The sequence below is a fragment of the Strix aluco genome, chromosome 4, assembly GCF_031877795.1.
Source record: "Strix aluco isolate bStrAlu1 chromosome 4, bStrAlu1.hap1, whole genome shotgun sequence".
Classification (NCBI taxonomy): domain Eukaryota; kingdom Metazoa; phylum Chordata; class Aves; order Strigiformes; family Strigidae; genus Strix; species Strix aluco.
This window is the reverse complement of record NC_133934.1, coordinates 53648480-53662106: the sequence shown is the minus strand read 5'-3', so window position 1 is coordinate 53662106 and position 13627 is coordinate 53648480. Positions and strand designations below refer to the sequence as shown.

The 13627-nt window shown below is 44.4% G+C and overlaps 1 protein-coding gene across 18 annotated transcripts in view; it reads right to left on the bottom strand.

Annotated features, from left to right (window-relative positions):
• Positions 1-8069, bottom strand: part of PDLIM5 (PDZ and LIM domain 5) — a 131225-nt gene extending 123156 nt beyond the window's left edge. For 6 of the 18 annotated variants that reach the window (XM_074823114.1, XM_074823121.1, XM_074823119.1 and 3 more), the window contains exons 1-2: positions 7704-8062; positions 4670-4805 (exon numbers count right to left, since the gene is read on the bottom strand). In XM_074823114.1, coding sequence (XP_074679215.1) covers positions 4670-4765 — 96 coding nt within the window. In that variant the 5' untranslated portion in view covers positions 4766-4805; positions 7704-8062. Of the gene's footprint in view, positions 1-4669; positions 4806-7703 lie in introns of all 18 variants that reach the window. The other 12 variants (XM_074823122.1, XM_074823115.1, XM_074823120.1 and 9 more) reach the window with 12 other exon arrangements.
• Positions 8070-13627: the final 5558 nt, after the last annotated feature.

The following is a 13627-nucleotide window of genomic DNA, read 5'->3' as shown; positions in this document are numbered from 1 at the left end:
AGGAGGAAAAAGACAAATAGCGAAACATCTTCTGAAGAAAGATGGCTAGAACTGCCACCAGGATTGAACAAAAAAAGCAACTTTTAAATACAAGAAAACATTAGGTGGGAGGGTATATATTGCATATAGGCTACATTACTGTTCGAACTATAGTTTCACTTCAGTATTTCCTTGTTTCTAGCAGTAAATACTGCCATAAAACAGAGACAAGCACTGTTTAGAGACCACATGACAAAAATTTTGATAGGCTACAAACATTTCAATCATACATTTAGAACAAATATTTAAACCTCTCATAGGTCATCACAATATAATGAATACATCATCAATACCAAACACTATTTATTTCAATCTGCAGAGGACAGCAGTTTTGACAATTCTAATGCTACAGTCATGCTTACTGAGTTTATTCTGGTTATGTTAATTAAGCATTGGGAACTAACAAACGTCCAAAAAAGTAAGCAAATATAATGTTAATTCAAAATCTAAAGAAGCGTGTATTGTTTTAAAAGCTACTGTGTTGCACATAAACAACACAGACCATGTTGTAGATATCATTAACCCCCAATTCTGTAAATATAATACTTATCATGCCCAAGAGCCACTCCATGAATCCTACCTAGCAGTGTGTTTGGATTACTTTATCTCCAAAACTGCATTTTTTTAATTCTAATTCAGCAGAAGAAACAAACTCTTGTGCAAACAAATCTAGAAGGCAAAGATCTTTTGAGTGTAGACCAATGTTATTCCCAAACAGGACATATCCCTAGCATCAGTAGGATTTGTCCAAGACCACAGATCTACATTGATATCAGCAATAGCAGATCCCTTATTATCAGAATCATGATTAAAAAAAAAATAATTCAGCTGCAATTATTTTGGTCTGACAGTCCTTTTTGAACGAGCTTGGTGTTTAGCAGAACATCCTGCAACTTGGAAATAAATTTTGTTTGGAAATAGTTGAGAAACAAGGAGGACCCATGAAGTAATTCTTGCGGTTCAGCCAGCACTCAAAAGTGTTGGGACAATGCCTCCCAAATCTGCCAGGTGGAGATGGATATGCCTATTAGGTAGCTGCCTTTTCAGTGGTCTGTGTTGATTCAGAAGAAATCAATTCATTCATATGAAGGCAATCACATTATGGCAAACACCATTTCACATGACTACATGTATTACAGATAGATACACAGACATTAAGCTTTTTCTTCCATAGGGGAAAAGTCTGATTCTTAGTAATTTCCTACAATAGCTAGCAGAAAATAAATAACCTTGCTTCTCAGTAATTTGTTCTTATCTGCTCTAGCTTTCAATTTTTTTAGTTTGGCATTACAACATAAGTCTTGAAGGAGTAAGGAGAACAGCTGCTTCTTTAATTAACGTAAAACGCCGTGAGCAAAAGGAACAGCAACTCAGAATAATCTAAGTTTTCATACCTCGGCTCCAGTAGTTTCCACCTTCTTCACTGCAGGCTAACTGGTCACAGTTTGCAATCTCTTGTTATACAAATACCACCACAGAATAAACTACCCGGAAGCCCTTCAGTACAGTTACATGTGGTGGCCTGAGCCACTTTAACACTTGGCTGTTAATAAAAGATGTAGATCTACCACCCCAACGCACCCGTTATTCCTGATTGAATAGTAAAGATCAAATTGTTTTGCTTTCAGAGCAGCTTTCTTCCCACTGATCCCTCTTCCGCGAGATCCATACTCCCCACCACACTCCCATCACCGCTCCCACTCCACATCAGCTTCCCAGTGTTGAATTCCTGACCTGTGTAATGGCACTCTGCAGGGCTCACACAGGTGCCTCTGGCAAGGTAAGGAGGATGACTGCAAAAAGCCACCCTGCTGAGGTCCAGCCAGATACAAGTATACGCAAGAAGTACCACACGCATTTTTGTTATAGTGATTTATGCCACTAACTATAAGGCTGTATCCCCAACATCACATATGTTACTTACCATGAAATGCATACAGCTGCATAAATATATGTAGCAACTTTAAAGCACTAAGAGAGTTATAGTGACTGACATAACCCTTCAGTAACTGTTGCTATTAGATATGTTGTTGCAACTAGTCTACAATATGTTAGTTAATGAAAAAAATCAAATGTTACTGCTGCCCGTGCATTAACATTAACCTGTTACACCATAGCTGACGTTAAGAATTTCAACTGGAAAACAGGCTTGTTTTACCTTATGGAGGCAATAAGGAATACACCCATTCAAACCGCACTGCGTACAAAGCCAGATGAGTTACTAAAAACTTTCTCCAAGGAAACATATGAGATCTTAATTTGTTCAAATCATTATTAAAAAGAGATTAGCTTTTCAGATAAACAGTTTTAGAAACCAGTGTATTTTCTGTGCTTTGTAAACTGTACTTTATTTGAACTTAATTTCAAGGAGTTTAAACTAAAGCAGGAAATTAGCCCTCAGCCACGCAGCCAGATTCATCCTCGGCATCTAGAGGATAAATTCAAAACAAACCCAAAAAAGTCCTCCTTGCCAAAGAATATAATTCTGCTGCCTCATTACTGTTTTGCTAAAATAATTTAATTACCAGTCTTCAGATACAGGAAGGCATTTATGCTTCATGAGGACAAGAAGGACTTGGAGGGGGGCGGGGGGGAGGTGAATGGTACGCGCTGTTCTAGCATACCAGGAACACGGTATTGAATTCTTCCAGCTATTGGGCCAAAGCTGGATTGGCATACCAGAACTAAACACGTTTTTGATCCAAGAGGGGGTGGGGAGAAGCACCAGGCAGTCTAATATTTGCATACTCTTAACTGCAAATAATAAGAAACAGTTCAACTGAGGAACAGTGCTGAGGTATAATAGGTGAATTGGATATTGTGCTTCCCCCTCCCATGCACAAATTAAACTCCAAAAACCACCCCAGTCCCCATCTTTCACTACATTCTGCTCTTGTCGGTGCTGACATTTGTCATTAGGGAGTTCCATAACGGAGGCTTTTATACACAGCTATTTAGGCCAATTCCCCTAGGCTACTCCATGCAACAGCATATTTGATTCCTGCAATAAAATAGTAGTCTGGGCTAATTTCAGCACATGTTTCCTCTTTAGAAACTTTTAGATGGGAAGCCTGCTTACAGCAGGACTGAAACTCTAGACCTCCAGGACAGCAGACACCCCTTCTAAAAAGTACTACCCTTTCCTAAAACTAGCTGTTTACTATGTTTACTGCCTACAGCACTTAATTGCTCATCAGTACCATGCACAAGTAGCCTTCGAAGGCAAGAGCCTATACTTTTGCAAATCCTTGTCATGAAAGCCCTTCTACCATCAAATCAGAAGAGCACTATCTGCGGCCCCAGTTCAAATTTCTCATTAGCGTAGGAGTAACCAGCTACTGAACAAGAAACTGAATTACAGTTTAGCTTGAAAGCCCCTGGAATTTAGGAATAAACTGCTTCTCAACCCCTTTTTGGCTCACATATCAACTGTATTCATCTGTACACAGGCATTTCTACAGCTCTACAGTCCATTTTAGCCACATAATAATTTTTCAGAGCCAAACTGTATTTTAACTTCACCAGCATAATCCACAGGTGGATAGGATAAGCCAAGTCTAAATGAACTGGCAGAGTTTGAATCGCTAGTTGAGATTAGCTAAAAATATTGCCATGATGCATGAACCCAAATAGAAACCTGTTCCGTCTCCCAGGGCAGTATCAATTCTGCAGTCCCAACAGGTGTAAAAAATAATTCATCTTTGTCACTAAACTATACGAATATCCAGGAGGGGGAGGAAAGCCATTTGTACATAAATGCTTCCATGCTGCAAATCAGGTTTAAAGGTGCCAGGGTACAGAGCCATCAGAAGCCAGTTTCTTCACCCAGAGATTTCCAGTGACTCTATAAATTCAATACTGCAAAGTTTGTCCCTATATTTTGTATGTGAAGTGCTTCAGCTGCCTGAGGAAGGCTTTGAAACTCAGCCCACATTGAAAGATGAGCCTTCCCTGAAAACATGGTTTTAAAGTAGGAAACTAGTTAGATACTGCCTGGGTACAAAGATCATATTTGTTTTGACTTAGTTCCTTCAATCCTTTGAATACCAGTTCAGAGCACATACTCTATAAAACTCTCCTGAGAAACTGGCACGTTCACTCAGGCACATATTGATGAACTGCTATTTACAACTACTGTCATTTAAGTGCCTTTTAATTCTAAATAGTGGAATTTGCAAGAACAGACATCAGAAGATCCTCAAGCTGCTAAGAGCTGCTGAATAAACAAGGGTAATATGAGTGATTTTTCCCCCCTGCCTCCCATTTGAACTGCATAGGCTTAGCCCCACACAGAAAACTGCCCGTTTCCTGCCTGCCTCCAACTCTGTTTTCTGGGTGGGAGCAGGGAGGGGAATTCAAGGGTGGTTTCTTTTGTTTAGTGCATAAATAAATGCAGATAAAACAACCATTTCAAATGAACACATCCTTCCTAAGCCAATTTTGTTGCAGCCTTCAGACAATAAAGAAAATTTATTTTCCCAGTTTACCCACTCCCCACCCCCTCCGTGCCACAGGGCAGGTTGAGTTGCAGCATCTGTAATTAATGGCTTTCATACTTATGTCTGAAGGTTGCAGGTCGGCCACAGCATAACAGATACCCACATGCAGGCAAAGAGGCAAATGCACTTACCCGAGAGATAGACAGAGGCATGTTGAAATCCTTGCCCCCTTGGAGTCTGAAACCCCAAGGAGCTGGGCCGACCAAAGAAACGCTGTAGTTGCTCATGATGTTTAGTATTCAAGGATCAAATCCAAAGAACTGATGCCTGCAGAAGAGGATTAGAGTTTTAATTTAAAGATGATAAAACCAAAAGGCACTATCTACGGTTTTGGAAACCTTCTTTCTTTGTCTGTGCTCCCCTCCATAGCATAAAAACAGCCAAAGAAACCACACCAGATCTGTCATTACTTGTGCTTTTATTCTTCATGTGCTGTTTTCCTCCATAGCTTAGGAAGAAACATAACTAGGGAATGGTAACATGGACTTGGGACTTTCAGAACTCCTGGTGCTGAGATGTTTGACAAGTACTTCTTACTAACAGAATAGGGGGGGGGGGGGGGGGGGGAACATCCAGCATTAAAGCTCATCTTAAAAAGAAGTCAATGTTGAGACAAGCATGAATTGATAGTATCCCTTTAATCCAAGTATGGAAGAAATTAGCACTACTGACACATTCATTTCTAACAAAATTAATATCATATGCTGCCATGTCATCAGCTCAGAGCTTGTTTCTAAACACATTATGCCTTGACAGTTTCAAAACTATGTCAAAATATCACAACTCTGAAGTTAATTGGAAGAAAATAAAATCCCTGTGACTTTTTTATTTTTGTAGCATAGCTTCATATTGGTAGAACAATGCTACAGACAAAACAAATATTAAAACCAACCCTCAAATAAAAGCTGTGAACTAAAGTGAAATACCCATGGCCACAACTCAATGCTGAGGAAGCAAAACCCAATCATCTCCCTCCCCACAAACGTGGGCAACAAATTACCTTTAAAAGGCAACTGAGGCACTCGATTGACGATCAGCGTCAAAGATAAGGGCTTCAGTTTCACCTCAGATAAGTAACGTTACAATGACATCTTAGGTAGTGGATGCTGTCTATTTTTGTACGGTTGAAGCCAGGCAGGAGCACACCAGGGTGGGCTGGTGTAAGACTACACTGAGGCTCAGCTAGATACCATACTTGTATAGGGACATTTAAGGTGGACCTTCAGTCAAGCAGAAGCAAGCGGGCTTCAAACCCCACCAAGCTCCACAAAGCCTGGTTTGAGCTGTTTGTACACTGTGGGGTGGGGTGCGTTATTTTTTGGGGGGCAGGGGATTTCTGCAAATGCAGCCCACCCTCATGGACCATCAGAGTGGGGCTGTCGCACAGACCCTGCCAGTGCAGGGATGGACATTTAATGTCACTCCCCAAGAAATCCATCGGTAACACACGTTTCTGGATTCAGCTCCCAGAGCCACAGAGATCCACTGCTCAGACTTGTTTCTAAATCAAACGGCAAGCTTTATTCATTCACATAGACAGCCACTCAGGTAACCAGAACGGGGCTGCTGGTATTGGGCAGAACAAGATATCTGTTAGGAAGCAGAATCTGGAGCTCAAAACAGAGGTGCCTGGGTAGTCCCTGCCTGTGGGCATCCAGCAAAAGGGCAGCTCTGACCCAACCCACCCTTAAAAGTCTCAACAAGAACCAACGTACAGAGGGGGAAACACACACCGCTGGGCTTTCATGTGGCTGAAGAGGAAGAAACAAAACAAAAAAGCCTCCAAGTTTGAGCTAGGACTCTTAGGGGACTCACTCACCACTAAAGCAAAACTAAAAGTCACTTAATTGCTCTGTGCACCAAATTCCTTATTTAAAAAAAAAAAAAAAAAAGGCTTTTAATTAGTCACAGATTTCCTTCCATACAAAAATAGGAATTCTTTTCAATCCCTCTAAGTGAAATCCACCGCAGTGCCAGGTCACTATTAATTAGAGACTGCAGAAAAGCAAACCACATCTAGTGACCAGCACACATGCAGCACAGGGGCAGAAGACTGTACCTATCCGTTGAAACTGAAGCACTTGCATAGCTTTTTTTTTTTTTTTTTTTTTTTAAACTGAGTAACTGCTAGTTACAATAAGAGACCTAGGAAAATATTAAATGGTATTAGAAAAGGATACTGTTCTCTTTCACTTGTAGCAACCACAATTAGGAGGGAAGAGACTGCATACTGAAATGCCATGCATCCCATTCGGCATCCCTCAACTTTCCTTTCTCACCCCCTCCATTCTGCCATGTCTGCATCTCTAGGCTTACAGATACACCAGGAAGGAATGGCAGACAAAGGAGATCCATTCGAAGTTGAATTTAACAAATTTCTTAAAATATGCTAGAGCAACATCTAAGAGAAAGCACTGCCACCCACCAACCCTGCTTCATGTGGGGCGCATTGCGCAAACAAACCAGCGAAGGGTGAAATTGTGCAACTTCCATTTAGATGATCAAACGCTTGGTGTATCTACTTCTGGAAGGGGGAATTTCAAAATCCAGGCAGAAAGGCTCGCCTTCACCACTGCCTGCCGGGGCACAGAGCCGAGGGGCCCAGGCGTGGCTAGCGGGGCTCTCCTGCCCCCCACGAGGGGTGCCTGTGCCGGGGAGGGGCAGCGCCAGCACATACCCCCCAGCACCCCACCAAAACCCTCTAAGCGCCCCGGGACGAAGAGCCCCACGGCTGCCGCAGGCTGGGGGACCAGACAGCCCCCCAGGGTCCCGCTCAAGGCACCCCCTCAGCCGCGGCCCCAGCGAGCCCCACAGGCACCCCGGCGACCAAGGGACCCCAACAGCCCCACGGGCACCCAAGCACGCTCGGGCCAGGGCAAGGAGCCCCACAGCCACGGGACAAAGCGCCCCACGGACGCTCCGAGGCGCTGCCCGCCGCGTTCCCCCGGCCAGTGGGGCTCCGCCGACAGCCCCGGCCCGGCGTCCCCCAGCCCACGACAAACCGCACGCCCCGCTTGAAAAAAAAAAAAAAATTCAGACCACAATACATTAAAAGAAACACCGTGAAGCCTTAAAAACCTCCTCCAACCTGCTGACTTCTCGCAGCCACCCCCACCCCCCCTTTTTCTCCTTTTCTCGCTCCCCCGCGGCCGAGCCGCCACTCACCCCGGCGGTGCGGTGCAGGGCGCGGTGCGGTGCAGGGCACGGAGAGGCGAGGACACCCGCGGCGCGTCTGGGAGGCAGCAGCTCCGTCCCCCCGCTCTTGTTTTCACTTCCGTCTGCGGCCGCCGCTCCTCCCCCGGCCCGGCCCGGCCCTGCCCCGCTCGGCAGCCGCGGGACGGGACGAGACGGCGGAGCGGAGCGGAGCAGCGGCCGGACAGGCGTGAAAGCGCCGTTCTCAGACGGTCCCGATATTTTTTTTTTTTTTAAATAGGGAAATAACTTTTTTCTCCCTTTGCTTTACACACAAGTAACTCAAGGCGCACCTGTGAAACGCAAGGGCGAGCGGGGAGGCGGTGCTGGGTCTCTCTGTGCCGCTCCAGTGCCTGACCTGAGGGAAGGGGCTGCTGTGCTGGGCGGTGGGGGGAGCAAAGGAGGCCCAAAGTGCCCACCAGGCAGCCCCCCTGTATCAAATGTGCAACGTCTTCAGTACAGCCCCACACAGGCTGCTACAGCTGCAGCCTGCAGCACAGCAGGGGACCTGACAAAAAGAGGGAGATTGGTTTATTGAATGTGGAGTAACATGAGGACTGACAGGGATATACTTGCCTCCCGAAGTACATCAAAGCGGTGAACAGCAGCGAGGCAGAAGTTCAAACTAAAAGACAGTGCTGGCACAAGAACAAATGCGTATAAAGTGTCCATGAATAAACTCAGCTCAGAAATTAGAAGGGGTCCGCCAGCAGGGAGGAAAGGGAGGTTTCTGGCACAGCCTCTCCTTAGGAGTGGGTGCAAGAAATCAAACTGGTTCTAATGTGATGCTTGATTGGATTATGTTATACAATATGGTTGCCTGCGAGCAGAATAATTATTTAACATGGAAAGTATCAGTTTGACAATCCGCAAGCTGGCTGACCCTGAAGCAGGACAGACTCACTGGGAGGGCAAAGTGCTGCGCTTAACAGAGCCAGGCCCTGCTGCGGGGAAGAACCAGGCAGAGGTGGAGCGCCTGAACTGCACTGGGATGTTCAGCTGCACCTCACAGTGAGGTGAGGCTTGAGGTTCCTGTCATACCTCACATGCAGTAAAAGTCTTCACAAGTAAAAATGGCTCTGAAAGAAATGTGCATCTAATTAACAGCACCATTAGCACTACAGTTCAAAGGATTTCAATCCCCTCCTCAAGCATGGATTTACTGTGGAGAAAAGAGTGCGGAGAAAAGCTTTAAATTCTTATTTATCACCAGCTGACACAACAGCGCAGTCCTGATCATGGATGGCCCTGCCTTGCCCCTTTGTCCCCATTTAGGAGGGAGGAACTGTCCCTTGCTTTGGCTGTCATCTGCACAGCCCGGAGCCCAAGTTTGGCCCTGCTGTGCCCATGCCCACACAGGCTGCCCCGAGTGGGAGTCTGCAGGCTGGAGGTGATGCTGGGGTAGGAGACCCAAGCCCCAGGTGCCTGGGTGTGCATGATACCAGGTCCTGTCCAGTCCTCCGAGCCCTAGTTACCTGAACCTTAAGAGGGGTATTTTAACATTGTCCTGCTGAGCTGTGTGCCTTCTCATTTGCTGTGACTAGGACAAATGCATCTCAAAAATAGAGGCATCTAAACGCCACGCTCATGTAGCCAAACCACTCTTTCAGAAATCTTTCCTCTTTACTCTGCTCTTTTCCTGTTAAGTATCTCTAATCAGGCAAAACTGAAAATCCCCATTACACACAGACTCTCTCACATGATTTTAATTCATGGAGGTAAAAATTTCCCAACACAGGGATTTTTCATTGTTGTCACAAGGGCCTTAGGTCACTCCCATGCTGTTTTATTTATTAGAGTAGAAAAAGCTCCAGGACCCCACTCCCCAGCATGACTCATGTGACATGTCCAAGGTCAGCGTGTCCCTGTGCTGACTGGGTAGCAATCTGCTCTCAGTTCACCAGAGCGCACAGCCTGTGGTGCTGCTTGATTTTGCACTTAGCCTGGAATACTGGCTAGGCACATTAGTGAAAAACATCCTTCTCCACTCCAGTTCCTGAAAAGCCTTCAGCTTTTCTTGTTGGAGGAGTAGCTTGCCCGAGCTATCTGCACATGCAGCATCTCAAGACCATGTTACATTAATTCATCAGGGCTGAAGGAAAACTTGCAGAGAGAATTTTGCTGGTAGGTGTAGCAGCAGGTTCCACCCTTGGCGAGCCTGCGTGTTCTCTGCACCATACCCACCCATTGCATCCTGGCCAGTGCCACTCCCAGCTCAAAGCTGGCAGTCTCGTCTTTAAGTCAGTTGTTGCTTTTCTGCAGTGTGATCAGTTTGTGACAAATGAATCTGTTTTCTTTTGCCTCCAGAGACGGGGCACAGAAAATAGAGGCAACTCATTAGTTCAAGATCTCTCCATTCTTGGTCACTTTTCAAATATTCTCCTCTTTGAGAAAAAGCTTTTCATTACAGCTGAATAGTGAAATAAGAGATAGCAAATTGAGCAAGAAACCTCAGCAGCAGCCAGAACTGTGGCCTGCCTGTTCTTCTTACTGCCACAGGATTTTAGACAGAGCTTGCATTTTTCCCTCCAAACAAGGGAGGAAGAAGTCTGGAAATTAATTAAATGCAGTAGTCAGCTAGCCATGCAGATACAGCCTATCTCAAAATTACTCAGGCACTTAAGTCTTGTTTAAATGCTAATGAAATGCCTTAGGTGCCAGATAATGGGCACTGTAAAACTCTGACAGAGAATATCACCTGCGGTCCTGAAGTACAAAAAGGCACTCGTAAATGGAAAAAGCAGCCCATAAATTATGGCCAGATTAACAACGCACAGTAAAATGATTCTCAATTAAGCAGCAGTTAATCTAACATTAACCTGCTGTGTGCTAAGGCACTGAACTACAAGCTGTGCTTTTACTGCACCGCTACTTTCACTTTTGCTTTTCTTCCAGAGGTGAAGCTAATGCAAGTATTTAAATTCAGCATATAGCTGAAGTTCAGCATAAAGTAACCCTCTCTTTAAAGGTCTTAATACCAGTATCATCTATAGCCTAACAGCTTATTTCCAGTTCTAAGATATCTCTCTGGCCAGACAGTGAAATAAATTAGATATGTTCTAAGTGTTTCTGAGAAGCAGAGGCTGCAGTCAACTTTTGACAGGGTAAGCTGTTATGCTTCAGTCATGGTGAAGCCCAAACTGCCTCGAACTGGTATCACAGAGGCACTTTTATTTTTCTGTTTGTTTGGTGTTTTGTGGGTTGGGTTTTTTTTTTTTCTTTTCCTGTCCCTGGTTTGGAAAGATACCCAGTGCTGAATTACATCGTCTCTCATACATCCTGTCCACCACAGTAACTCCAGTTAGCCAAAAGACTTCCTCGCGCAGGCGGACCCAGCGGTGGGGCACAGTGTGGCCAGCCAGGGGGTCAGGCTCTGGCCAGCTACACCCACCCAATTCAATTCAGGTCAGCTTTGTCAGCCAAGAAAACCCCATGGCTAAAGTTTACTCTTACTTGTCGCCTCTTTTTTCTCCTCTTAGAGCCCTGCTCTTCCTCCAGCTGTGCCGCCTGCCTTCTCTTTTCATCAGCCCATTTTTCCACCAGGCATGTTTTCTCGCATTACTACTTCTGTAGCTGTCGTCCTCTCTGCCTGCAGTTCACTCACCATGTCGGTGGGCAGGACAGTTTTTAAGGTCCTGGCTTTCATCAGATTGCAGTGTTAGCAGCATTGGTCTTCCCACTTTAGATAGTTAGCCATTAAAGCTCTTCATGTTATAAATGGATTTATGGTCTTTTTTGTATCCTGATTTGTTCTTGGTTTAGCTTATTTAGCCTTCTTTAATTTTTCTTTATTGATGCTTTTGTTTTTAAAGAAAAAGTAATATTTACTAATAAAATACTCCTTATTTATAATGTCCCCCAGAATCTTGGTAAATTGTGTAAACAAAGGAAGTAAGTGTATGTTAGTACTGAACTCCTTTATAGTGACTGAGGGGACGCATCCAGAGCCTGGTCATTCATCGAGAAGCTGTAAGCTAGACAAACCTGATTTATTCCTTCTTTCTCAGGTAAAAGAAGGACCACCTATGTGGAGGCCACAGCCCATGCTACAGGTTAAACATTTCCTCCCTGTGAGTCCAAATCAATGAAACAGCAACTAAATCTTTTAATTCCAGGGAACACGAGAAGCCTTTGAGGAACTCCAGGTTACATACTTATCACATTAAACATGGCCTGTTTTAGGGACTGAAACCAATCTGAAGTTTCTCAGTACATCACAGCCTGGACAGCTTCATCCTCAGCCCTGCTGTGAAGCATTAGCCTCATTTTACAGATGGTGACCAGAGGCAATAAACATTTATACATGTGAGGAATCAACTGTCAGATAAAGAATTGAAACCAGTTCTTCCAAATTCGTGAGCAGCTCCTAACTACCGGATTACCCTACCCCAGGCTGACATAATCCTTTCTGCTTTTTCATCCACAGAGATGCATGGGAAGAGAAAATTAAAAAAAACAAAAAAAAAAAAAAAAATCGGACCTCATATTTACCATTCTTGACAGAGCCAAGCATGTTATGGGAGTAACACCTTCAGTCATCAACCCTCTTACCTCTTGAAGTGAGCCGCCTGCTTAAATTTCCTTTTCCTTAACAGTAGGGAATGGTTAACGCAGAAATCTGTGGCTTGGTGTGGTTTAATTACAGTCCATCAGCTGCACAGGAAGGGCTTGCTGAGTGATGTCTTTGAGTTACATTTGACATACACCGCGAACACCAGTTAAGTAGGGTTTGGCAGGTAAACAGCCAAACTTTCAGAGTGATCCTTGCAGTTACTTATAGTAATTAATGTCATGGGAGAAGAGGTGCAGCTTCGCCTAAATCTTTTATGTAATATCTTGTCTTCGCGAGGGAGGAAGCAGGTGCAAGCTGTGGCACGAAATATGCTTTGCCTGGCAGGTCGGGAGCAGCCCAGCACAGGGGTTTGGACAGACATCACAGGAGGGGAGTGGGCAGCTCCCATGTGCTATTCCTACCAACACCAATTCACACAAGCACAGCTAATTCACACAGCCTTTTCACGAGAGAGGTCTGTTCTGCAGTTCAGACACAGGCACTCGGTAGACGCTGTTTGGGGCTTGGCCCCCACGACCCTGTGTCAGCTTCACCAAGTTAAATCACTTCAGCCCTTTCACGTATCTGAACTGGTACACAAACGAACGTAGTCCAAACTAATGAAATACCAGTGCATCAACAGGTCTAACAATACCAAGTATATGGAAATAAACTAAGGAAAAAAAAATATCAACAATAGCTTTCCTGTTGCATTGACTTAATTTACCTGGATTTTATTACTATTTAGGTAAAACCATACAAAAACCTCTGCATGCAGAGAAACCTCTCTAGGCCTTTGTAACCACCTCTAGAGTTATCTTTCTCTGTAAAACACAAACAATAATGAAACCAACCATGAGAGCAGTAAGATCTGCGAACACATCAAGGAGATCTTATTTTAGCTGCTGCCCACAAAAAATAGGAAAGCAGCTAATAGCTATTCCCACAATAAATAAAATACATCTGATCTTTACTGAGAGAGGAGAATGCAGAGAAAAAAAAAAACCCACACCAGAATTTGGACCAAATTTGTACACATCAGTGGCCTATTTATGTGTGAGTTACGTTACAATGATTTTTTTGTGAAAACTCTGTTTCCTTGTTGGCTCTGCAAGGTTGGCTGCCACATAGATCTGGGTGTTACTGGCAGAAGAATGAAACTTGCATTGTACCAATATTTGTGGCTGAGATGCTGTACATAAATCAAGACAAGCAGGAGGGACAGAAGGGACCACAGGCACCTAAGAGCATCCTGCATCCCAAGCTGACAGTCAGAAATTGTCACCTCTCTATGCATTCATTCCCTAGGTGGATCCAGGAGTCACACAATCACGAAGCATCACCG